The sequence below is a fragment of the Ceratotherium simum genome, chromosome 22, assembly GCF_057802395.1.
Source record: "Ceratotherium simum simum isolate JZ-2026a chromosome 22, ASM5780239v1, whole genome shotgun sequence".
Taxonomy (NCBI): domain Eukaryota; kingdom Metazoa; phylum Chordata; class Mammalia; order Perissodactyla; family Rhinocerotidae; genus Ceratotherium; species Ceratotherium simum.
The window spans coordinates 25882616-25904721 of NC_141921.1; the positions used below are offsets into that span (position 1 = coordinate 25882616).

At 52.8% G+C, this 22106-nt stretch overlaps 3 protein-coding genes and 1 non-coding gene across 5 annotated transcripts; 1 reads left to right on the plus strand and 3 right to left on the minus strand.

Moving 5' to 3' along the window:
• Positions 1 to 11: 11 nt before the first annotated feature.
• On the minus strand, positions 12 to 8805 carry EIF3I (eukaryotic translation initiation factor 3 subunit I). Its single transcript, XM_004425891.3, is given in 12 exon segments — positions 12 to 202; positions 330 to 422; positions 938 to 1011; positions 1584 to 1673; positions 1793 to 1903; positions 4736 to 4863; positions 4947 to 5096; positions 6053 to 6118; positions 6425 to 6512; positions 8028 to 8120; positions 8214 to 8513; positions 8515 to 8805. Coding segments are annotated over 12 exon segments (1551 nt in total). The 5' UTR covers positions 8791 to 8805; the 3' UTR covers positions 12 to 120.
• On the plus strand, positions 8726 to 12844 carry LOC101399027 (uncharacterized). The gene is made up of 3 exons (XR_015555793.1): positions 8726 to 8850; positions 12448 to 12540; positions 12820 to 12844. It is a non-coding gene; the product is annotated as an uncharacterized LOC101399027 (transcript).
• DCDC2B (doublecortin domain containing 2B) lies at positions 12535 to 19082 on the minus strand. The gene is made up of 9 exons (XM_004425889.3): positions 18399 to 19082; positions 17378 to 17429; positions 16831 to 16907; positions 16453 to 16584; positions 16008 to 16154; positions 15867 to 15906; positions 15060 to 15195; positions 14277 to 14380; positions 12535 to 14011 (listed from the first exon to the last, which is right to left on the minus strand). The coding sequence occupies exons 1-9, from the start codon at positions 18662 to 18664 to the stop codon at positions 13916 to 13918; spliced, it is 1050 nt and encodes a 349-aa protein (XP_004425946.1). The 5' UTR covers positions 18665 to 19082; the 3' UTR covers positions 12535 to 13915.
• A 79-nt stretch (positions 19083 to 19161) lies between these two features.
• Positions 19162 to 21838, minus strand: IQCC (IQ motif containing C). Of its 2 annotated transcripts, none has more exons than XM_087446379.1 (5): positions 21785 to 21838; positions 21240 to 21383; positions 20771 to 21035; positions 20428 to 20537; positions 19162 to 20307 (listed from the first exon to the last, which is right to left on the minus strand). In XM_087446379.1, exons 1-5 carry the CDS (start codon positions 21824 to 21826, stop codon positions 19462 to 19464), a joined length of 1407 nt encoding a protein of 468 aa, XP_087302505.1. In that variant the 5' UTR covers positions 21827 to 21838; the 3' UTR covers positions 19162 to 19461. The 2 variants fall into 2 exon arrangements, with proteins under 2 accessions (XP_087302505.1, XP_087302504.1); XM_087446378.1 differs by having other exon boundaries at positions 20428 to 20543.
• Positions 21839 to 22106: the final 268 nt, after the last annotated feature.

Below are 22106 nucleotides of genomic sequence, written 5' to 3' on the forward strand. Positions count from 1 at the left end.
CCCATAAAACATCTGGCCAGAAACCATTTATTCCCAAACTAATTGATTTCTCATAGTCCACAACTTTCCGGGAGCCTTGGCCCAGAAACTCTTCCCTGGCCCGGATGGAGATCCAGCTTCTTAAGCCTCAAATTCAAATTCAAAGTACTGTGGGTCGAAGTAGTGGATGCGGACATAACCATCTTCTCCGCCACTGCTGTAGCTGGAAAGAGATAGCCAGGGACCAGTCAGATACCTGCTCTGGGGGAGGCAGGCCTGTGGAGCAGGGCATGGGAAAGAGGCAGAGGCCGGACCCAGGCTGAGATCAGCTCCCTTCCCTGGGGCCCTACCTCTTGCCATCAGGATGGAAGGCAACACTGTTGATAGGCCCGAAGTGGCCCTTGACTCTTCCAAACTCTTCTTCAAAGGCCAAGTGGAAGAACCTGGAAGAGAGAGTGAGGTGGGAAGGGACAGTTAATTCACTCTCCATCTCCTTCCAAAACCCTCCTACCACTCCCCAAATGCAAACTATAAAGTGGGGAAACTGGGAAAAGGGGAAATGAATGTGAACAAAGTAAGATGAAGTTAGGGGAAGACTAGATGCAAATGTCTGCCTGAATACACAGCCAACACCTCCTTACTATGTGCTGGGCAGTGCTCTAAGAACTTGACGAGCATTAACTCATTTGATCTGTACAATCCTGTGAGGTAAGTACATTTTTACTGTCCCCATTACAGTCAAGGATAATTGGGCACAGAGAAATACAATGATGTGTCTAGGGCCTCAGAGCGAGCCTGAGGGTTCATGCTCTGACCTGCTGTATTACACACTTGTCACAGAAGGGCCACAAATCTGGCTGCCAATGAAATAAGAGGGTCTCCTCAGTTACGTGCTTTGCGTCCATTATGAAAGACACCCCATGAGGTTCCGGTTTGAGAGAGCTCCCTCTTCCTTTACCTGGCCTCAAACTTGCCAATCCTGGTGGAGGTTGTGGTTACATCCATGGCTTCCTGACCACCACCCAGTACCACCTGAAGAGAAGAAGAAACTCTAGACAGGCCCAAAGGGCAGGGAAGTCCATTTTCTGTTTTTTTCTCTTGCCCCATAAGCTTTTTTTTGTTTTTTGCTGAGGAAGATTTGCCCTGAGCTAACATCTGTTGCCAATCTTCCTCCTTTTTCGCTTGAGGAAGATTGGCCCTGAGCTAACATCTGTGCCCATCTTCCTCTATTTTGTATGTGGCTCGCCGCCACAGCATGGCAGACAAGTGGTGTAGGCCTGCGCCTGGGGTCTGAACCCGCGAACCCAGGCTGCCGAAGCAGGGTATGCAATTAACCACTACGCCACGGGCCGGCCCCCCCATAAGCTTTTAAAATCTCCCATACCAGACTGGGAGGATACTAAGGGCAGGGGACAGATACTTCAGCCACCTCTTGCCCTGTCCCCTGGGACTTCCCAATCATTCAGCCTTGTCGCTGTTCTGGGAATCCCTTGTCTGCCTGACACTATTTCACCCCAGAGTTCATATCTTAACTGCTAGACAAACATCTAGATCCTAAAAGCATTCTGAGGCTTTAGCAGGAAGCCCAGGTGGGGTTCCCTTACATGGTCATAGTTGGGAGAGAGGGCAGCTGAGTTGACAGGACGTTCTGTCCGGAAAGTCTTCTGGTGTTCAAGCGTTGTAGAGTCAAAGAGCTGGAGAGAGAAGGCAGGGGAAAAGCCTGTAAAAGACGCCTTCTTGGGGGAAGTCGGGCAAGTTGAGAGCCATGCAGGAGGGCGGGAGCAGCCCCACCAGACCCCTTGTTCGGGCTCACCTTGGCTGTGTTGTCCTTGGATGCAGTGACAAACATAGTCATGTCCCGGGATAACTGGATGTCATTGATCTGCCGGGAGTGCTCCTTAACATTCACCAATACCTCTCCAGACTGGGGAAGGAAGGAGAGGGAGGCTCTGACCAGCTCGAACCCCAGCAGCCCCATTGCTCAGCCAGGGTTCTATACTGCTTCTTGTCCCATCACAGGGAGGCGAGGTCCAGGTTGGGACTGCCCACATATCCCCTGAATCAAATTTTCTCCCTCTCCCAAACCCAAGTCTACATCCTAACCCGGCCCACGTGTACAAGTTTCATAAACACTGCTAGTCCACCTAGGAAAACACATGCTTATCATGACAAATCTATGCACCTATTAATTCATCATCATACTATAAGGGTTGAGCAGTTTCTGTTTATTCTTTCTTTCACCAAATATTTATTGAACAGATACTATTTGCCAAGCATTGTGCCAAGCACTTAACACCTTACTTCATTTAATCCTCACACCAATCCTATGAAGTGGGTATTTTAATGGAAATTTTAACAGGAAGAAACTAAGGCTCAGAGAGGTGGGGTGACTTGTTGAAGACCACACGACTAGTAGGAGGCAGACTACCCGAGCTCACCCCCCTTCCCTCCCAGGGTCTTGGTCACAGTCCACGAGGACTGCTGCATATCTATCTTTTCTTAGGTCTCCCCAACGGGCCATTTCATCTCCTGATTTCCCTTCCCACTAAACAACCTGCTAGACTGTGTAGTACAAAGAGCAGAGTTTTAGAATATGCCCCTAAAAGTACTTCTCTTTGCTTCAATTTATCTGGAAAAGAAGATTACTAAAAGCCCACTACCAAGGGTCACTGTAAGGGTACTGGGACTGTGTCTTACTTGACTTAGTTGTGACAGGCACCTGGCCTATGCTTTGTAAACATTTGTTACATGACTGAAAGGCCCTGAGCGCTGTGCCTCACACTTTCCTTAATTACTTTTACCTATTCTGAGGGAAGAATGTATTTTTGTCTCCTCCATCAATTTGGACACATGGTACAAACATATCTGGCTTCCACATTCTGGAGAACCAATACCAGCTTTGCAGTCAGGCCTAGCTGGGGGACACAGATCAGCTCCACCATCTGCTAGCATCAAGCATTATTTATGCCTTTGACCTTGGTTCCTGTTTCCTATACAGGCAGGTAGGCCTGGGCTTGCTGAGTGACTGAGCAACCTTGATGGTATTACATTCCAGCATTCCCTAGAAACCCAGACACCCAGCTCAGAAATCTGAGACGGCCTGGATTTGACCCTTTCCTAACCCCTCCATCTGATCAGTCACCCCTAAATATCTCTCGACTCCGTCAGGTACTCCACATCCCCATGGCTACTGCCTAGTTCAGGTCCCTTCTCCAAACTGTAGCCTGCAAAGCTCTCTAAGGAGAAAATGTGACCATCAATAACCATTTAAAGATTCCCTACTGCCTAAAGGAAAATCACAACCCCTTACCTCCTGACACTCAAAAAATCTAGTCTCTGTCCACCTTCCCCAACGCGGCATTCCAATGATAACCAGACTGTTTCCTGAAGAATCCATATACTCTCTTAACTCTGTGCCTTTGCGTGTGCTGCTCCTTTTGCCTGTGGAACGTTCTCTTCCTGCTTGAAGCTCCATTTATTTATTTATTTATTTTTTAAAGTTATCCGTCATGAACTTTATTTATTTATTTTTTTGTGAGGAGATCAGCCCCGTGCTAACATCTGCCAATCCTCCTCTTTTTTTGCTGAGGAAGATTGGCCCTGGGCTAACATTCGTGCCCATCTTCCTCCACTTTATATGGGATGCCGCCACAGCATGGCTTGCCAAGCGGTGCATTGATGCGCGCCCGGGATCCGAACCGGCGAACCCTGGGCCGCCGCAGCGGAGCGTGCGCACTTACCCTCTTGCACCACCGGGCCGGCCCCCCCCCCTTTTTTTTGTGAGGAAGATCGGCCCTGAGCTAACATCTGCCAATCCTCCTCTTTTGGCTAAGGAAGACTGGCCCTGGGCTAACATCCATGCCCATCTTCCTCCACTTTATATGGGACGCTGCCACAGCGTGGCCTGACAAGCAGTGCGTCAGTGTGCGCCAGGGATCTGAACTGACGAACCCTAGGCCGCCGCAGCAGAGCGTGCACACTTAACCGCTTGTGCCACCGGGCCAGCCCCGCTCCATTTATTCTTCATGGCTTACTGTACATGCCACCTCCTCTGTGACAGAGGGCACTTTCTGCACTTGATTGAGACCTCTATGGTGGCACAATTCACAATCTGACTCATGTCCTAGCCGTTTGCAAGTCTGTCTCCCCCTGGGGCAGAGCCCATGTCTGATTCACTTCTTTGCCCTCAGAGCCTAGCACAGGGCCTGGTACTCAGTGGTGGCAGGAAAATGCTTAATTGTGATCACTATTAACATATCCTGAGTACTCTGTGACAAATTTTTCAAACATCTGATGTCATTAGATCCTTGAAACATTTTAGAGAAATTTTTTTTTTTTTTGGTGAGGAAGACCAGCCCTGAGCTAACATCTATTGCCAATCCTCCTCCTTTTTTTCCCTTTTCCTCCCCAAAGCCCCAGTAGATAGTTGTATGTCATAGTTGCACATCCTTCTAGTTGCTGTATGTGGGATGCCACCTCAGCATGGCCAGAGAAGCGGTGCGTCAGTGCGTGCCCAGGATCTGAACCCAGGCCGCCAGTAGCGGAGCCCGCGCACTTAACCGCTAAGCCACAGGGCCGGCCCCAAAATATTTTAAAGATAAACAGGCTCAGGGAAGTTATGTAACCTGCCAAAGATCACACAGCTAGAAAGTGGTGAAATCTGTGTTTGAATCCAGCCCTTGCTCTTAACCACTGTGCCATCCTGGTTCTGGTAGGGAATCATTCTAGTGGGCTCGGGCCCCACCCAGCCCCTTACCTTGGCGCTATACTGGTTGAGCTCTCCGCCCTCATGGCCTGCGATGATACACTCCCCCAGGGGTCCCCACACGGCACTGGTGATCTTGGAGTCATTGCAAGGGATCTTCATGTAGGGCTCGTTGTTGTCTGTGTGGGGCAGCAGATGTCAGGCCCTGGGGTCTGGAGCCGCACCCTTCACCTCACCCCCCAGCCCTGGCCCCAGCTCTCACCGATCTGGCTCGGATCCCGCAGGTCAAAGAAGCTCACAAAGCACTGGTAGCCCATCTGCTTGTCCGTGGAGAACATGATGATGTTGCCCCCAAAGTCAAAACCACAGGTCCGGACAGCTGAATTGGTCTTGAGCAGGGCCAGCTGCTTCCCTGGGGACAGGAAGAGTTTGGGCTACCCCTTGCCCACTGCCATCACAGGGAGGACAGTACACCTGCCTGTCATCACGTCTCACTGTTTCTCCTGCTCTAGTGACTCCAACCCACCACCTCCTCTTCCTCACTGCTATGCTTTCCCTCAAGTCTTTTAACTTCTTCCCCAGCCCCTCCTCAGACATCGTGCTAATGGAGCACTGCTCACAGTGGACTGCAATATACCTGTTTCCCCCTCGGAATATGCTCCTCCACAGCAAACACCCGCTCTAATTTCCCTGTGTCCCCAGTGCCCAGCCTAGACCTGGCACAAAATTGGGGGCTCGGTAAATATTTACTATATGGAGCAGCTTTCATAGGCTCCCCCGTCTTTAGTTGCAGTTCTTTCCCCACTGCTACCTGAGCTTGCTAAAACTAAACACAGACCACCACTCTTCCCTGCTCAGCAACCTCCACAGCATGCCACATCCTACAGAACAAAGCCAAGCTCCTGAGTTTGGCACTCAAGGCCTGTTCTGGCCCTAGCCTGCTTCATCTTCTCCATTGACTATTTCATCCCTCAAGCGGGAACTCCTGCCAGATCATATGACCTGGACACGACACTTGCCATGCTTTTATTCCTGCGTGTGCCAAAGTGATGACCTCTTTCTCATCCTTTAAGCCCCAGCTCATATGACATTTACCTTGGGAAAACTTTCGGGCTGCTCCCATCCCCCTGCCAGGCAGTCAGTCGCTTCTCTCTGGCCTTCCACCGAGCTCTATGCTTCCTCTCACATGGCTCATTATCTTCCTGTAGTGCCTCTTTTCTCATCTGTCTTCCTTATTTTCTCATCTCTCTCTTGTTCCCTAGGCTAGGAACCATCTCTGGATTTATTTCTATTTCCCCAGAACCTGTTCACTTAAACAGTACACTGTAGGTCCCCACTGTGCTGAAAAAGTAAATAACCCAGGCTTACCTGTTTCACAGTCCCAGAGACGACAGCTGTTGTCAGCTGAGCCAGTGAGGACATGCTTGGTGTCCCCTGAAGAGGGTGTTAAGAAACATGACTGAGTTCACCTGAGCCCTTGTCCTCTTGGGAGCCAACTCAATCATCTCCCTTTTCAGCCCCAAAGAGCTTTTCTTCCTCTCTCTTACCTCAGAGGTTTCTCACCTCCTCATCTAGAACTGGAACTTGTCCTGAATGTTCCCCCAATCAGTGAACAAAGGGAGTAGGAGGCTTCATTATCTAGACCCACAAGAGCATCCCAAACTCCCAACCTCCAACTCAGCAGCTTTTCCATTGCTGGCAGACCCTGGGAGCATAGACTCAGGGCCAAGACAAGGATACAGTCAGCGTCCACACACCACACAGCTCCAGTATGGCCCATGTAGGTGCCCAGCCTCTCACCATTCACGGAGTACCATACATTGACAATCTGGAGGGGTCAACGACAATGTGACAGGATGGTACACAACCCAGGCAGAGCAATAGCCTCCTATTTTGCCCCAGGAACCCTCACCAGCCTCTAGCCAGGCCAGATTCTGCTCTCTCCTGCTCGTCTCTTGGGAAGCAGCAGGTTGCTGGTAAAAAGACCAACTCCTGGATTCTCCTCCTTCCTACAGGTAAGCGGCAGAGGAGTCAGGAGGCTTGCAAAAATGTCTCCATCTGCCACTGTCCCAGCCCTCCCCCAGACTCCTAAGCCCTCAGAAGAATAAAAGGTCAAGTTGAGTGTCAGTCCAGAAAAACAGTAGCTTTGGTGTCCTGTCCAAGTGGGAGTACTTGGTAGTAGGGAAGCCTGGGGAGTCCTTGCTCTGCCACAATCTCACTGTATTATCTCAGATACAGTGCTTTTCCCCTCTGAACTTCAGTTTGCCTATCTGTAAAATGGCCATGACAATAATGCCATTTTCAAAGGGTAGCTGTGAGGCTCCAATAAAATGATTAAGGAATTTAAAATACAGGTGACTAACATTAATTAGGCACTCATACGCACCAGGTGCTAAGCTCCTTACTTGAATGATCTCATTTAATCCTAAAGACAATGCCATGGAGGAGGTACTATCAGTACCCATATTTTATAAAAAGGGAAACTTGAAGTTTATAATTTTATTTATTTATTTATTTTTCCCCAAAGCCCCAGTAGATAGTTGTATGCCATAGCTGCACATCCTTCTAGTTGCTGTACATGGGACACGGCCTCAGCATGGCCGGAGAAGCGGTGCCTCGGTGCGCGCCCGGGATCCGAACCCCGGCTGCCAGCAGCGGAGCGCGCGCACTTAACTGCTAAGCCACGGGGCCGCCCCAAAACTTGAAGTTTAGAAAGGTTAAATGACACACTCAAAGTCACATTGCTAGTGGATGCAGGGGTCAGGATTCAAATCAGGCGTTTGGCTTCCGCATCCCCACTTTTACCATTAGAGTTAACTTCATCCATGGGGAGGTGCCTCAAAAGGCGGTGCTGTGAGGGCCTGTTTACAATCAGTGAATGGCAGGATGGGGCCCAGAAGGACTGACTGAAATGAGACCAAGGCACCTTTATTAAGTCCTCCGTGTCCCTCGCCACCCAAACATCAGCTTTCCCCTTCTATAGGTGGCTTGTTCCCCTCTCCAGGTAGAACAGTTTTGTTCTCCCCCAGAATGGTCTCCTCCTGGTCCCCTGAACGAGCTGACCCTTGTCCCCGTCCTCCTTCCACAATGGTCTCTTGCTTTTCTTCTCCCCGGCTACTCCCTCTTTCTACCAACAACTGAGTTCTTTCCCACCTTTCCTGGTAGAATGCTCTCTCCCACCTACCCCCAGGATGGTCTCTCCTTACTTCTCAGAATAGGGCGCTTTTTGGTTCCCCTCTTGCGGCAAAACTGGCTTGTCCACCCATCGCCCTCCAGAATGAACGCGCCCCCTCCCGAGGCCCTCCGCATGATCCCGCCAGCCCGCCCTCCAGCCGAGGCTCACAGGGTCCTTGGCCACCGTGAAGAGGAGGTCTCCCTCGCGGTTGTACTTAATCTGCGTAATGGACCGCTCATGGCCCTGGAGAAGGATCGGCTTCTGTGGGGACAGGACGGGAGAGTCAGCGCCCAGAACCGTCCCCTGTCCAGACCCGGACCCCCAGGGCAACACCCCCAACTCAGGGGAACTTACCATCCCAGCGGTGACGCGAGGAGAGCGGCAACGTGAGTAGAACCGGAAGAGGCTTTGCAGCGGCTTCCGGATTATGGGTCCCCGCCCCTTCGTCCCCGGAAGTGGAAGGGAGCGGCGTTGCCATGGCGGCGTCTCTCGGTGGGTAAGATGCCCCGCCCCACCATGGCTTACCGCCCGTCTACGGCCTTCCGTTTCCACCCCTGGAGTTCGCTTCCTACTCCACGTCCACCTCCACCTCCACCTCACTCCGACTCTTGCTACAGCCCCAAGCCCCGGGCTCCTGGATTCATCTCCCCGGCCTTCCGGGGTCTGTCCTACCCGCGAATCGCACCCGCAGCGTCGGAGAGCGAAGGAGGGAGGTGGGGGAGGCTAGCTGGGCATAGGAGGCCGGGAGAGGGCCGGCCGGGATGGGAGGCCGGATGAGGGCTGGGCCCGGCGGGCGGCCATTTGGGGGGTAGGGAGGGGTCACTCGCATCTCCATCCAGGGCAGGTACTGGCCTTGGTGCTGGTGGCCGCTCTGTGGGGTGGCACACAACCGCTGCTCAAGCGGGCCTCCTCCGGCCTGCAGCAGGTTCATGAGCAGACCTGGGCCCGGCAGTTGCTGCAGGAGATGAAGACTCTCTTCTTGAATACTGAGGTGCGTCTGTGAATGGCCCCTCTCTCGGGGATAGTGGCTAAGAGTTTAGTCTCCTGAGTCAAACAAGTCTGGGTTAGAATCTACACCCCACCACTTACTCGCTAGAAGCTCATGGACAAGTTACTTGTTCTTCTTGAGACTCAGTTTCATCATCTGTAAAATGGGAATTATAATGGTAACCATTTTATAGGGCAGTTGTGAGGATTAAGTGAAGTGAGTTACAGGGCCTAGTACATAAGTATTGCTCAGCCTATGGCTGCTATTATTAATATTTTATTATTGTGATCCCTCCAGTAGACCTTTCCAGAGGGAGGGCTTGGGGCCCAAACTGGCCCTGGGGAGGAAGTTTAAGGAAGGATATGGAGAACTCCCTCTGACCCCAACACTGCCAGTCTAGGCTAGTGGAAAAGACAAGACATGGACACAACCACCTCTCAGGGCTAAGGGGTATGAGAGAGGTACAGATAGTTCAGAGGAGGGAGGCTGGAGTTAGGGGACTTGGGAAAAGCTTCCTGGAGGGAGTGACATTGGCACTCAGGGACTTGCAGGATGGGGGTATGGGAACTAGGAGGGCTGAGGGAGGGGGCATTCAGGACAAAGGCATGGAGTTCAGTCAGTAACTTTCCCTCTGCCCTGGAAGGGTCCTTTTCAGAAGGCTCAGTGCTCCCTGGGCCCTTATAGCTACCCCTCCCTCCAAGGAAAGGCATATCCAGAAGCTCAAAGAAGACAGTGCTGCTCAGTCAAGCAATCACACTGACTACAGATTTCTTCTGTTTTCAGTACCTGATGCCGTTTTTCCTAAACCAGTGTGGTTCCCTTCTCTACTACCTCACCTTGGCATCAACAGGTGGGTCTCTGGCTTAGAACTGCTATGCTTAGTGGTGGAGGCCACCTGGAAGAGTCACTTTGGGGAGGGAGCCTGAAGCACCTTGTTCCCATGAGTGAGGGAGAGCCCACTGTCTCTGGTTCCGTCTGCACTGTCTTCTCTGAGCAGAAGGAGCACAGGGGGCTGGTTGTGAGTATGCTGCCAGGCACTAGGGTTGGTTTGAAGCCTGGCAGTCTTGTGCAGCAGCAGAGGAAGAAGGAAGGTTCACTTTGCTGTGTCAAGGGCTGGCTTTGATGCTCTTGCTTCCACTGCATGCTACCTGCTTGACCTTGAGCAAGTCCCTCATTTGAACCTTGGTTTTATACGATTGGCTTCATAGCATTGAGTGGATTAAATTCAGTGTATGAGAAGCATCTAGCAGAGTACCTGGTGCACACTGTAGGAGCCCAATAAATATAAATTTCCTTTCCCCCATTGTTTGTTGACTGCCCTCTACTGCATCAGATACTGTGCTAGTTTTACACATTTTATTTAATTCTCATCGTGACCCTGTGAAGGACACATGATTATCTCCATTTAGGAGATGAAGTTACAAAACTTTGGGCAACTTATTTCATCTCTCTTAAGTCCCACAGCATGTCAGTGCAGAAGGGTTTGAAGCCATGTATTACTTAAAGTTTATGCTCTTTAACTTTGCTATGAGAAGTCCCCCTGTGGTGGCTTCACCTCCTCTGGAGTCTCACCCAGGCCCTCTGGGGACTTGAAGGGAGTTTGGGCCCCAGATAGCTCTGGGGAACCTCTCAGGCCATGGGTGGGCAAGGGGATAGGCCAGTCTCCAGACCTGCTGTGTCAGCTTCAACTAGAGTCACTCCACTTTCATCTGTTTTACATTTTGGGCTTCTCATAAGACTTCATTTAAAAGAAACTTTGAGGGCTGACCCAGTGGTGTAGTGGTTAAGTTCGTGCACTCTGCTTCAGTGGCCTGGGGTTTGTGGGTTCGGATCCAGGGCACAGACATATGCAGCACTCATCAAGCCATGCTGTGGCGGCATCCCACATACAAAATAGAGGAAGATGGGCACAGATGTTAGCTCAGGGCTAATCTTCCTCAGCAAAAAAAAAAGAAAAAAGAAAGTTTGAAAGACTTGGGCACTCCCTGCTACCCAAGAATGCTGAACCCTCTGGCCAGCTGACTGTGGTTGCCCATTTACCAAGTTTTGAGCAAATGGCAATTTTATGATGCTGTTATCTCATCACCTACTCTGCCTCTATCCTTTAACATCCACACATTCTAATAATCAGAACAATGGTTACTATTTATTAAGCATCTACTTCAGCCAGGGACTATACAGGCATTGTCATATTTCATCTTGCAACAACCCTATTGTAAGTAGATGCTGTTATCTTGCTATCACTGTTTTACACGTGGGGAGTGGGCTCCGAGTGTTTGAATGAGCTAACCAAGACTACACAGGGACACCCAGCTCTGCCTCTCCAGTGCCCTTGCTCTTCCAGTGCAGCATGCTGCTTCCCTCCCCCATCTACCATTGTAACCCAGTCTTTAGCAGCCATGGCATTTGTTGTAAGGCATGTAAGCTTAAGGAAGCAGGTCTGAGTAGTAGGAGTTGTGTCAGTTTCTTGGATGGGTAATGCCAGCCATGGTAGGGCCTCACAGGGGATGAGGAGTGGGACAATTCTCGCCTCCACTCACTACCTGAAGCAGGTGAGGCCTGGGAGTGCTGGGAAAGAACTTCTTGAGGAGCCAACATGAGCATCCTGGTCTCGCTGGCAGTTAGGAGTTTTGTAAACAAGTAACTCAGCTTCTGATTTATCCATTAGTTTTTTTTTTTTTTTTTCGTATGTGTGTGGTAAGAACACTTAACATGAGATCTACCCTCTTAACAAATTTTAAGTGTATAAAATTTAAGTGTAACACATTTTAAGTTAACAGAGTTGTTAAGTCTGTTAGTCTTTTTCAAGTCTGTTTATTGGGAGTCAGTCACTCGGAGCTTCAAGACTAAGGAGCAGATCCTGGGCTCTGGTGGCCTCTCCCTAAGGCCCAGCCCTGTGGGGCCTGTCCTGAACAGGTACCCGGCCTCCTCCTTCTAACATTCTTTTTTCGTCTTTAACTCCATAAGGCCCAAGCCTGAGCTGAAACAGAAACAAACTGTGCTTCTCCTTCTCTTTTGGTTTGTCCATATCCATTTAATTCGATAAGGGCACAGGCTTGGGAGTCAGGCAGACCTTGGTTTAAATCCTCAATTTGCCTCAATTTATGTGACTTCTTTGAGCCTTTGTTTCCTTTATCGATGCAAAATGATGACAGTGCTCTTCTTGCAGTGTTGTTGTGAAGAGTCAATGAGACATGGACACAAAGCGCCCAGCACAGAATCTGTGCTTAGTATGAACAGTGGCTGTGCTTCGTGTCACTGCACTCATTCTGCTGCATCCTTTGGGCTTTGGGTGCCTGTCTGTCCAGATGTGCTTGAGATCTCAGGAGCTCTCTTTGAGTGCAAAGACCTCATCCTTAGCAGCAAACCAGGGTGGTTCCAGACTTTGTAGTTCAGATTTTCATGCTGGAATCTTGAGGGAACATGGAATTTGGAGTCAGGAGACCTGGCTTTGAATCCTGAGCTTGGCTGTGACTTCGTCTGGGAAATGGAGTCCTGAGATACCGTTTTTTAAAAGGCTGTCTTGATGATGAAATGAGTGTTTTGTGCTTCGAAAGGCATTTTTGCATCTCAGAGATTCTTTTCATTCTGCTCACTCAGATCTGACCCTAGCTGTGCCCATCAGCAACTCTCTGGCCATTGTCTTCACACTGATTGTTGGGAGGGTCCTTGGAGAAGATATTGGTGGAGAACGTAAGTCGGGCCACTGCAAGTGTGGGAAGCAGCTACTTGGGCCTTGATACCCCTGTTTTGGTTCTTTCTCAAAGCCATGTCCCATGGGTGGGGGAGGAGAGGACCTTCTCCGATTCTGCCCCTTTCCTCTGCAGCTCTCCTGCTTCCTTGGGGCCATCAGAGTTCCCTTCCCCTGGACAGTCTGGGGACACACCCCATCTAAGCCCTTCCCTCAGCCCTGTACCAGCTCCTGCTGGCATGGCTGGGCTCAGAGCCTCTTATTTCTGCCCATTACCGCAGGAGCATTCGCAGGCATTGTGCTCACCGTGACAGGAATCACCCTCTGCATCACAAGCTCAGTGAGCAAGACCCAGGGGCAACCATCTACCCTTTGAGTGGGCTGACGCCACCCTCCAGCTCTACTGTCTCCAGGAAGCCCTTGGGCCATGAGGTGCAGGCTGTGAGCAGATGGACCTAGCACGTCCCCACTCTGAGCTTCTGCTTCCTCATCTCTTATGGGAATAACAGCTACCTCGTGGATCACAATAAGAGAACAAGACTGAAAGGATTTTGTAACTTTCAAGTGCTGTTCAACTTCTGGGATTTAGCACAAGAGACTTCACACTCACCTTCAGCAACCTTTCTGCCCCAGCAGCTCTCTTCCTGCTGTCACATCAGGCCCCTAAGGCCCTAGCCCAGCCACTGTTACTATGGCCTGATCTGGACTCTCCCAGCAGCAGGGTTGATGGACCGCAGAACCCCTGCTGCATGGAGAGGGCCAGCTACAGTCTTTGAGCCAGAAATGCAAACAGGAGGCCTCCAGGGCTCAGTCAGAGAGCCTTGGCTGGCTGAAGGGGGAACTGAGGGGAAGAAGGTGCATTAGAATGGCAGATGTAAGGGAGGTGAGCTGTCTGTTAGCCTTGCCTGTCCCACCCATAAGGTGGGTGGAAATCCTCAACTGCCTGCCCCTCTCAGACACCTCTGAGCCCCAACACTGCTTAACTCCAGCATAGGGGCAATGCCTGGTGAGTAGTAGTCTGTAATAAATTCGTAGTAAACAGACAGAGGTTACTAAGTATTCTTTTATTGTGATAGACCCGCTTCCAAGTTTGTGGTCTCTTCCGCAAGCTCAGTTGGAGCTCAGTTGGCTACTCGTTTCTCTGGCCAGAGAACCCCAATAAGGAAATGGCTTGGGTGGCTAGGGCTGCTCTGCTCAGAGGAATGGAAGACAGGGCTGTGGCTTTAGGAGCAGAAGGTGGGGAGGGGCTGAGGGGACTGCAGCATACCCTGTGAGCCCAGGGGAGGCACTGGCTCCTGGAGAACAGGCTGCTGGAGGCTGAAGATAAAAGATGGCTGCAGAGTGGTGTCCCCAGTTCCTGGCTGGATCTGCTGGCTCTCAAGATGGCAGAGCAGAGGCTGAGACTGAGATAGCTGCCCCAGCCCCAGGCTGGTTTTCCAGGGACAGGTCCTCTTCCACTATCTGTGCTGCCCTCTGGAGGAGGCGAAGGCCATACAGAGCGGAGCCAGTAGCATCCCAGGTCCAGCCTCCAGCCCTCAACGGCAGTTTCCCGACCCCAGGGAAGAGACTTTAGAAATTAGGGTCTGCCCTCTCATTTAACAAGGTAGGAAGTTGGGCTTTGAGATGTTAGGAGATCTTCTCACAGTCACAAGGGGGAAGAGCTGTTCCTGGGACCTAGGGCTGCCAGTTTCCAGCTCAGGACTCCTGTCCCAACATACTACTTCCAGCCCCAGCCCACCTGATTCAAGGGTTCCTCTGTCCAGGTGTCTTCATCATCTGCTACTTCCTGGGCCCCTGCTGTCTCCTTCCTTGGGTGGGGAGCCCAATACACTCCCTTGACTCCTGATGAGGGGGCAACATCGGCTGATGCCCTGGCTGAGGAGCCCTCAGCATTCTTTCTTTCTTTGTTTCTTTTTTTTCTGAGGAAGATTAGCCCTGAGCTAACATCTGTTGCCAATCCTCCTCTTTTTGCTGAGCAAGATTGGCCCTGGGCTAACATCCGTGCCCATCTTCTCTACTTTATATGGAACGCTGCCACAGCATGGCTTGATAAGTGGTGCGTTGGTGTGCGCCCGGGATCCAAACCTGCGAACCCTGGGCCACCGAAGCGGAACGCGCGCACTTAACCACTATGCCACTGGGCAGGTCCCAGCATTCTTTCCCTTGACCTTCTGTACCAGCCCCCACCCCTCCCCTGAGCTGTGCTCCGCATGCCTTGTTACCTCAGAGGAGGGCAGGGTAATTCAGAGGCAGGCCTTTGGCCCCGTCCCATCCCTTCCAAATCCCACCCCTAAAGTTTCACTGCTTTGAGTTGCCATGTGCTTCTTTTCATATGCCAAGTCCTTGTGAAGAGCAAGGGGCTGGATATGCACATGAGGGAGTAGGAGACAGTTGTGCTGAGATCAGGCCAGCTCTGTACCTGGGCATTGTGCCCCCAGGGACCTCCCCCAAACAGCAGGGACCATCCTGTGTCACTGTCAGAAGGTGGCTGAGAAGGGCCTGGGTCCCAGAGTCCTCTCACCTGATGGAAATGAGAGCATAGGGAGCATGCTTCTTGGCTGAATGGCCTGCTGAGATCTGGCATCAAAAGCAGATGGCTCAATTTGGCTTGGTTCCTTTGGAGAGGGCTGGGTTGCCTGTGCCCTGTGGCCATGGGCCTGTAGAGAGGACACCAGGCTTGGGCCACGGGTGCTGGCTGTTCTTACCTTCTCTCCTCCCAGTCCAGGCTTGAACTGCCTGCCCCTGGGGCCTGTGGGAGCTTGGGAGAGGAGATGCCATCCATCTTCACAGCCTGCATCCTCCCTCCCTGCTCCCTCTTCCCATCAGGCTGCCTTATCCAGGGACAGAGCGGCTGGTGCCTGGCACTCAGGATGCCCACTGAAACCAGGCTGTGTCCTCCTAACCCCCACCCGATGCTCACTGGCTCATCTCTTGGGAGAGCTCAGGCCTGGGATAAGATGGGGAACTGGTAAGCTCCTTTGGACCCTGCTATGCCAGATACGCCAGTTCTCTCTCCCAGCATCCAGCCTGGCAGGAAGGCATTAGGTCCAGTAACTCAGAGTCCTGAAGATATCCATGGGGCCTGAATGAGTTGGCTTTCAGCCCAGGCTCTGGTCTGGCCCCTGCCACTCAATAACTGTGTCACCCTGAACAAATTACTTGACTCCTTTGTACTTCAGTTTCTCCTCTAGAAAATGGGAATAATAATCTCTGTTTCATAAGATTATTGAGAGGATGCAGTGAGATAAGGTCAGAGCCTGAGCTGGAGGAGGAGTCAGCCAGTCCTTCCCCTTCCTTCCCACCCGCCACAGCCCCTCACATCACCTACCCTCTGCTTGTGGGGCCTAGACCTCAGGTCTGGGGGATGCCTGCAACGAAAAAAGAAAAGGCTTGTCGTGGGCAGAGGACATGGAGTCAGGGTGGCTTCCTCTGCTCTAACCCGCTACCCCTCCACCTCACACATACATACCAGCAGCCCCTGGGCAGTGAGGGGCTGGGCACCAGCAGCTCCAGATAGGGGAGGGCCTTGAACTCATCCTCTCCGACAGCCACATAGTAATGGCCACTCACCAGAGCCTCCCCTGCTGACACTGGGAGCCCCTCCAGAGTGCAGAGTCTGGGAGAGAGAGGAGAGCGGATAAGAGCCGGTAGACAAGATGCCTCTTCATATCTGGCAGACTGTGAGGGGGTGGGTACAGCTCTTCCAAGGTACCCTTTAGCTGCTGACCTTCTGGACACCAAGCCAGTCACCTAGGCTCCAAGGGCTGGGCTGTAGGGGTCTCTCCCTGTCACATAGAAGGAAGTCCCATTTGGGGAAACATGCTTTCCTTTTGCCTTTTCATCCTCAGGGACAGCCAAAACCAGTAGGAGGCTCCCTTTGGGGACTTTTGGGCCTCCCCAGTCCCCATACTCACTTGCACACAGGCCCACTCTGCAACTTGGCCTTCTCAGTCAGGAGCTTCAACACCGTTTCCCAGTCCTCGCTGGCAGCCTGGGACAGCTTCAGGCTAAATGGGGGACTTAACAGGTCCCCATTCCTGAACACACTGGGACAAAGAGCAGCCTGGTAAGGGGATGGGTCCCCAGGACTCCCTACGTGTGAGAGGAAGAAGGGTGGCACAGGGCCAGAAGATGGTCCAAGAACCAGTGCATTGGTCCATTTTCACCCATCAAGTGTGTTGGACTTGTTATATCCCCACCAGTGACCAGAGACTCCTGGAACAAACCCACCCACATTTTCTTGGTCTCACTGAAACAAAAATCTATGCCCTCTCCCTGACACCAGCACTCACTGGATATAGCAGGGGGAACCTGTAGGTAGCTGCCGTCCAAGGGCCCCATCACGCGGGCGATGAGTCACAGGAGGACCCTGAAACCCAAGTCAGGCCCCCAAATCAGGGGAGAGTTGAGGCCTTTGGTTAGGGGTGGGTTAGTCCAAGGTAGGTAGGGTGAGGCAGAGGAGCCAGACTGGGGCAGGAGAAGGGACAAGAGGGATAAGACTGGTCACACCTTTCACCAAAGGGTGCTTCTACCTCCCCTAAGTGACATTCTAAGCACCCCCAGTCCCCATGTGTGTGTTATAGCTTCCTCTTTCCCTTGGGCACCACAGCCTGGAGATAAAGCAAAAGGCTGGAAAAGGAGCAAGGGATAGTGTCTTGAAATCCTGCACCCCAGGGAGGATAGCAGCTGGCTCCAGCGTGGGTGTGGAGGATGCCCCATAGAACTGGCAGACCCTGCTGTTCCCAGGGATCCTGACTTCCCAGACCAAATTGGGGGCAACCCCAGGAGGGGTGGGAAGACAGGGCTGAGGGCCAGCCACCCCCAGACCCCAGGACTCACTGGTAGTCTGCCGCTCTTCCCGCCTGGATCCTTCCCTCCAAGGGGTAAATAGCTGAAAGGACAGATAGGTCACAGGTCATCTTGGGGAGCCTGGAGCCTCAACAGCCCAGTAGCTGCCAGAGTGTGGGGCTGGAGCTCAGCCCACCAGGTATCCCTTCCAGTGGAATAGTCTCAGTCATCTCAGTCTAGAAACAGATGCTGGCACTTGAACCTGCCTTAGGGCCCTGTCAGGCTGAACATTCAGACTGGAGTCTCAGATACAAACCGTTAAGATTAAAGGTCAACAGAAACCAGTTCATTAAGCATCCTGCTGTATCCCAGGAAGTTTCTTATTCATGAGGTAGGTGGTTTTATCTAATTGCGTGTGAGATTGAGAGAAAGTTAAGTGACTCACTTAAAGTAACACAGAAATAAGTGACAGAGCCCGGATTCTAAGTCTGTCTCACTCCCAAACCCTTGCTCCTTATGTTACAGTAAGCAACCTCAGCTGAGAGCAGAGTAGGACCTGGAAGCCAGATCTGAGCTGGAAGCTCAGATACTCAAATTCTTCTTCTTCCATCTTGGAAGGCAAGCCCCACCCTGCAAAGGCGGATGACCCCGGCCTAATGAAGAGCACGGACATCTAAACACAGCAGGGAGAAAGTGACGGGTGGATTTCGTGTTTGGTGGTGGTGGTCGTGGTGGTAGGGGATCCAATCAAGAGCCTTTGGAAAAAGGGGCCCAACCTGCGGGACAATGTCCTCCTTCCCAAGGGCTATCCTGCCTGTGATGGACATAAACACCAGGGTCAGACTTCGACTTGAACAGTGGCTCCACTCTGTTACTTGGGTACTCTTAAGTGGTTACTTAACGTCACCATCTTGATTTCCCCTTCTAAAGAATGGGGGTAAAACCACCCTCTCCATAGGGTTGCTGTACCCCATGAGATAACGTATAAAGTGCCCGTGCGAACACATAAGTACCGAACATGTGCTATTACTATTCCCTCCCTAGGCTCTTTGACCAGCCCCAGCCCACTCACTGGAGCTTGCGGAATCGTTCGAAGCCAGCAGCCACATACTGCCCTCCGTTCTGCAGGTCTGCCAGGTCAGTGACAGGGTGGCCATGACAAGGTGTGTAGAGGGCACGCACAGCCAGTGGGGCCTGCACAGCTGATGTCACCTCACAGAGGAAGGTCTCCAGGGTGGGGAAGCGGCGTTGAGTCACCAGCAGCTGGCGGCCTGGGGAGAAGGGGTCCCCATTTCGGTACACCACTACTCTCTTGGCCGCTGGACTGCCAGACGCCATAGTGTGTCCTCAGCTAGAGACGCAGAACTGTTGCTAAGCAACTAAGGCAGGGCTGGGAGCAGTGCCAGTCAGAAGTGGTGTCCTGCCCTCTCACCTAGAAGGCAGGGAGAGCCTCTGGCAGGAGCATCTATCTGTATTCAGGGTCTCATCCCATCTGCTCCTGGTGGGGCCTCATGAGAGCAGGGTGGTTATGGTCACTATACACGAAGGAAGACCCTGGGGCTCAGTGAGAGAGGAAGTGACAGAGATCACACTGAAACACAGATGTTCCAATACTGGGCGGAGAGAGGGATTCTCAGAACCTTCCTGCCACTCCGCAGTCCAAGGGCTGGGCCCAAAGGAGGATCAACTTAGGGGGCTGTTCTCCAAGGATGGCTAGTCTGCTCCCGGGCTGTGACTCCCAGCCAGCTCTGGGGAAGATGTCCAGGCCAGTAGGAAGCTAACAGGAAGGCCCAGAGTCTGTCCTGACCAGAGGCAGAAGATGAAAGCAACCAGGCTCAGAATCCAACAAAAACCTTTATTCTCCATCAGGCCCCCCACTTTACTTACCCCAGGTAACTCCCTGTCCCAAAATCTGGATTGATCCACAGGCAGAGGATGAGCGTCCTTCTCCCTCCACTCCCTATACTGGTACCAGCTCTTGGCTCAGCTTGTCTTGGCCCCATTAGCTACCAGTGGCCAGGGACAGGGGCAGGAGGTAGAGCTGGTACCAGGGAGCTAGGACGAGGTCCCGTCTCCCTCCTTGCTCTTTCATGGTACCCCTTTCGGAACCTGGTCCACCCCTGGCTCCCCAGGGTCTAGCCTGCTGGTCCTGTTTTCCACAGTCTGCCCCTCCAGTGGTCCTCTCCTGTTTGGTTTGACCCTCTGGAAGACAGTTTCTCAGGTGGCCTTGATCTCCATGGTACAGTCCTCTGGTTTTTCCATCTTTCATAGCTAAGCTCATTGGAGGTTCTATCTCTGGAGCTTTTGTCACTGGGTGTCTGGCCCTTAGGTGGTTTAGTCCTCCAGAGATCCAGGCCACCATGCTCTGGTCCTGTCAAGGTCCTATCCCAGATGACATGGTCCTCTGAGAGACCCAACTCTCGTGGTCTAGCTCTTTGGAAATCAGGCTTTTTGTGGTCTGGCCTTCTGGGAGACTTGTCTTCGATGTTTGGGTCCTCATGGAGTGCAGGCAGCTGTGTCCTGGCCTTTCCAGAACAGTGGCCGCTAGGTTTGAGGCCTTTAGGGGTCTGGTCCTCCAGGAGTTTTGTCAGCTGCATGCAGGCCCCTCCAAAGGTCTGCTCCCCACAGTCTGGCTCTTTGCTGCGCCTGTTCTCTATTGCCTGGTTATCTGATGGTGTGGGCAGCTGTGGTCCAGCCCTCCTGTAGCATTGGTCCCTGTACTTGGCCCCAGCAGTGGTTTTGAGTGTAGTGGCCAGTCTTTCTGGGGATTTGTGGGGTTGTGATTTGACCTTCCTGCAGGAGTCATCCACATGGTCTGGCTCTCTAGTGGTCCTGTCTCTGTAGGACTGGTCTTCCAGTGGTGGGCTTGGTTGTGACCTGGCCCTCTCACAGGCCTGTCCCCTGTGGTCTGGGCACATGCTGGGCTCGTCTCCGGTCTGGCCCGCCTCTGGGGATCTCAGTGTTTGTTTGAGAATTAGGTACTGTTGGGGAAGAGAGCAGACACTGTACCAGGCAGGCCTGCTTGGGCATGGCAGGAGGCCTGTCCCTAACCCCCAGCCTTGGCCCTAAATGTGCAAAAAAGGTTTCAAGTTAGTGCCTACCTCCTTACGGCTATTGATGGCCTGTTGTAGCCACAGCAGTTCCATGGCCAAGTGGCTGCGCTGGTACTGGAGCTCCTGGAACTCCATCTGGCTGTGGGGCAGTCCTGGACCTGCAGCTTCCGTGAAGGAGGGAGGAAAGAAGGGAGAAAGCCTTGAGGGGTAGGCACTGGCCTAGCATAAGACCCTGGCATCCTCCCCCTGCCCACCCGTGTGTTGCCCTGAACCAGGCAGACGGAAGAAGGAAAGGGATGCAGCTTATCTAGCACAAGCCTTTCACTTTTCAGATGGGAAAGCTGAGGTCCAGAGAGGGTCAGGGGCTTCCCTGATCTAGGCAGAGCAGTACCTGTGTTCTCCATCCTTGATATATCTCTGGTCTCCTCTTGGCTGGGTTTTGCAGTTTTCTTGCTTTGCTCATCCTGGAGCCAGGGGCTGTCATCTCTGCAGGGAAGACTTCTTGAGTTTGCTGGGCTCTCTCCTGACTTCTTCAGCATCATCCCCTCCCAGATGGCCTCTCTCTCAGGCTCTTTACATGGGAAGCGGCTCCACTGTTCCTGCTCTGGATTTTGTATCCTCTCTCCAGCTTTCCAGATCCGATGGGATTTTGCTTTCTGAGAAATCAGTCAGAGAGGTATGAGAGCCCCAGGGCTAAACCCTCCAAGTATTTGAGCGCCATGATTTAGCAGACAAACTGATGAGACTTAAGGATTGGGGTGTGAGGTGAGTCTGCTGCTTATTCCCTCGAGAAAAACTTGTCAGCATCCCCTGCCCAGGACCCTCCTTCCCCTCCGTTCTCCCCTTGGGTTGTATATTACCTCTGGGAGAAATTGGGGCCTGGGAATCCAGCCCTCAGTCCACTGAAGCGTGCCCAGATCACCCTCGATCTCTCGTACAATAGCCTCATACTCAGCTCGCAGACTCTGGAACTGGCGTCGGACCAAGAAGCCCCGGACGCAGGCCTGTTGTGGAGAAAGAGGGGAAAGAAAACCCTTATCGCTGCAAAAGTGGGGGCACCTTGGGGGATTCTCGTGGAGAGGTCATCCCGGTGACTGCAAGAGGGGACCGGCCGCGGGGAAAGGATAGGTGACGGTGTGGATGGGGGCTCAAGGAGGTATGCTGGACTGCATCCTTCTCTTCGCTATAAGGCCCTTCCCGTCCTTCCCTGATCCCGCAGGAGTGTGCGCGGGGCGCGTGGGGAAGTCCGTGGGCGCCAGCATTCTTCTGGGCGGTGGGGGTGGGTCGGTATCTCCAGGGGTGGGCACACGGGCAGGTGACTAAACGTGACAGCCTCATCTCGCTACAAGGACCCAGTCTCAGATCTCATGGGGTGAATCCTGTGCACCCCCCGCCCTGGCCGCACCTGCATCGCCGACACCTTCCGAAGCAACCGCTCCCGCTCCATCCGGGCACCAACTGCCGGGCGCCCGCGCAGTGCGTCACTCGTCGGCGCCGCTCCGGGCCGGCGCAGGCCCCGCCCCCCGTCTCCACGGCAACCGTTCCCTCGCACCCCGGCAGGCCGCGGCCTGGCGCCCGCCCCGGCTCCACTCCCAGAGCCCCACGGCGGACCAGCCCCACCCTGAGCTCGCTCTCCCGAACAAAAGTGCGGCGCGAGGGCGTCTCCGCGGAGGACGGGGCCTGGGCGCCCCTGCCGAGAAAAGGCGCAACGCGGCGAAGGAAGACAC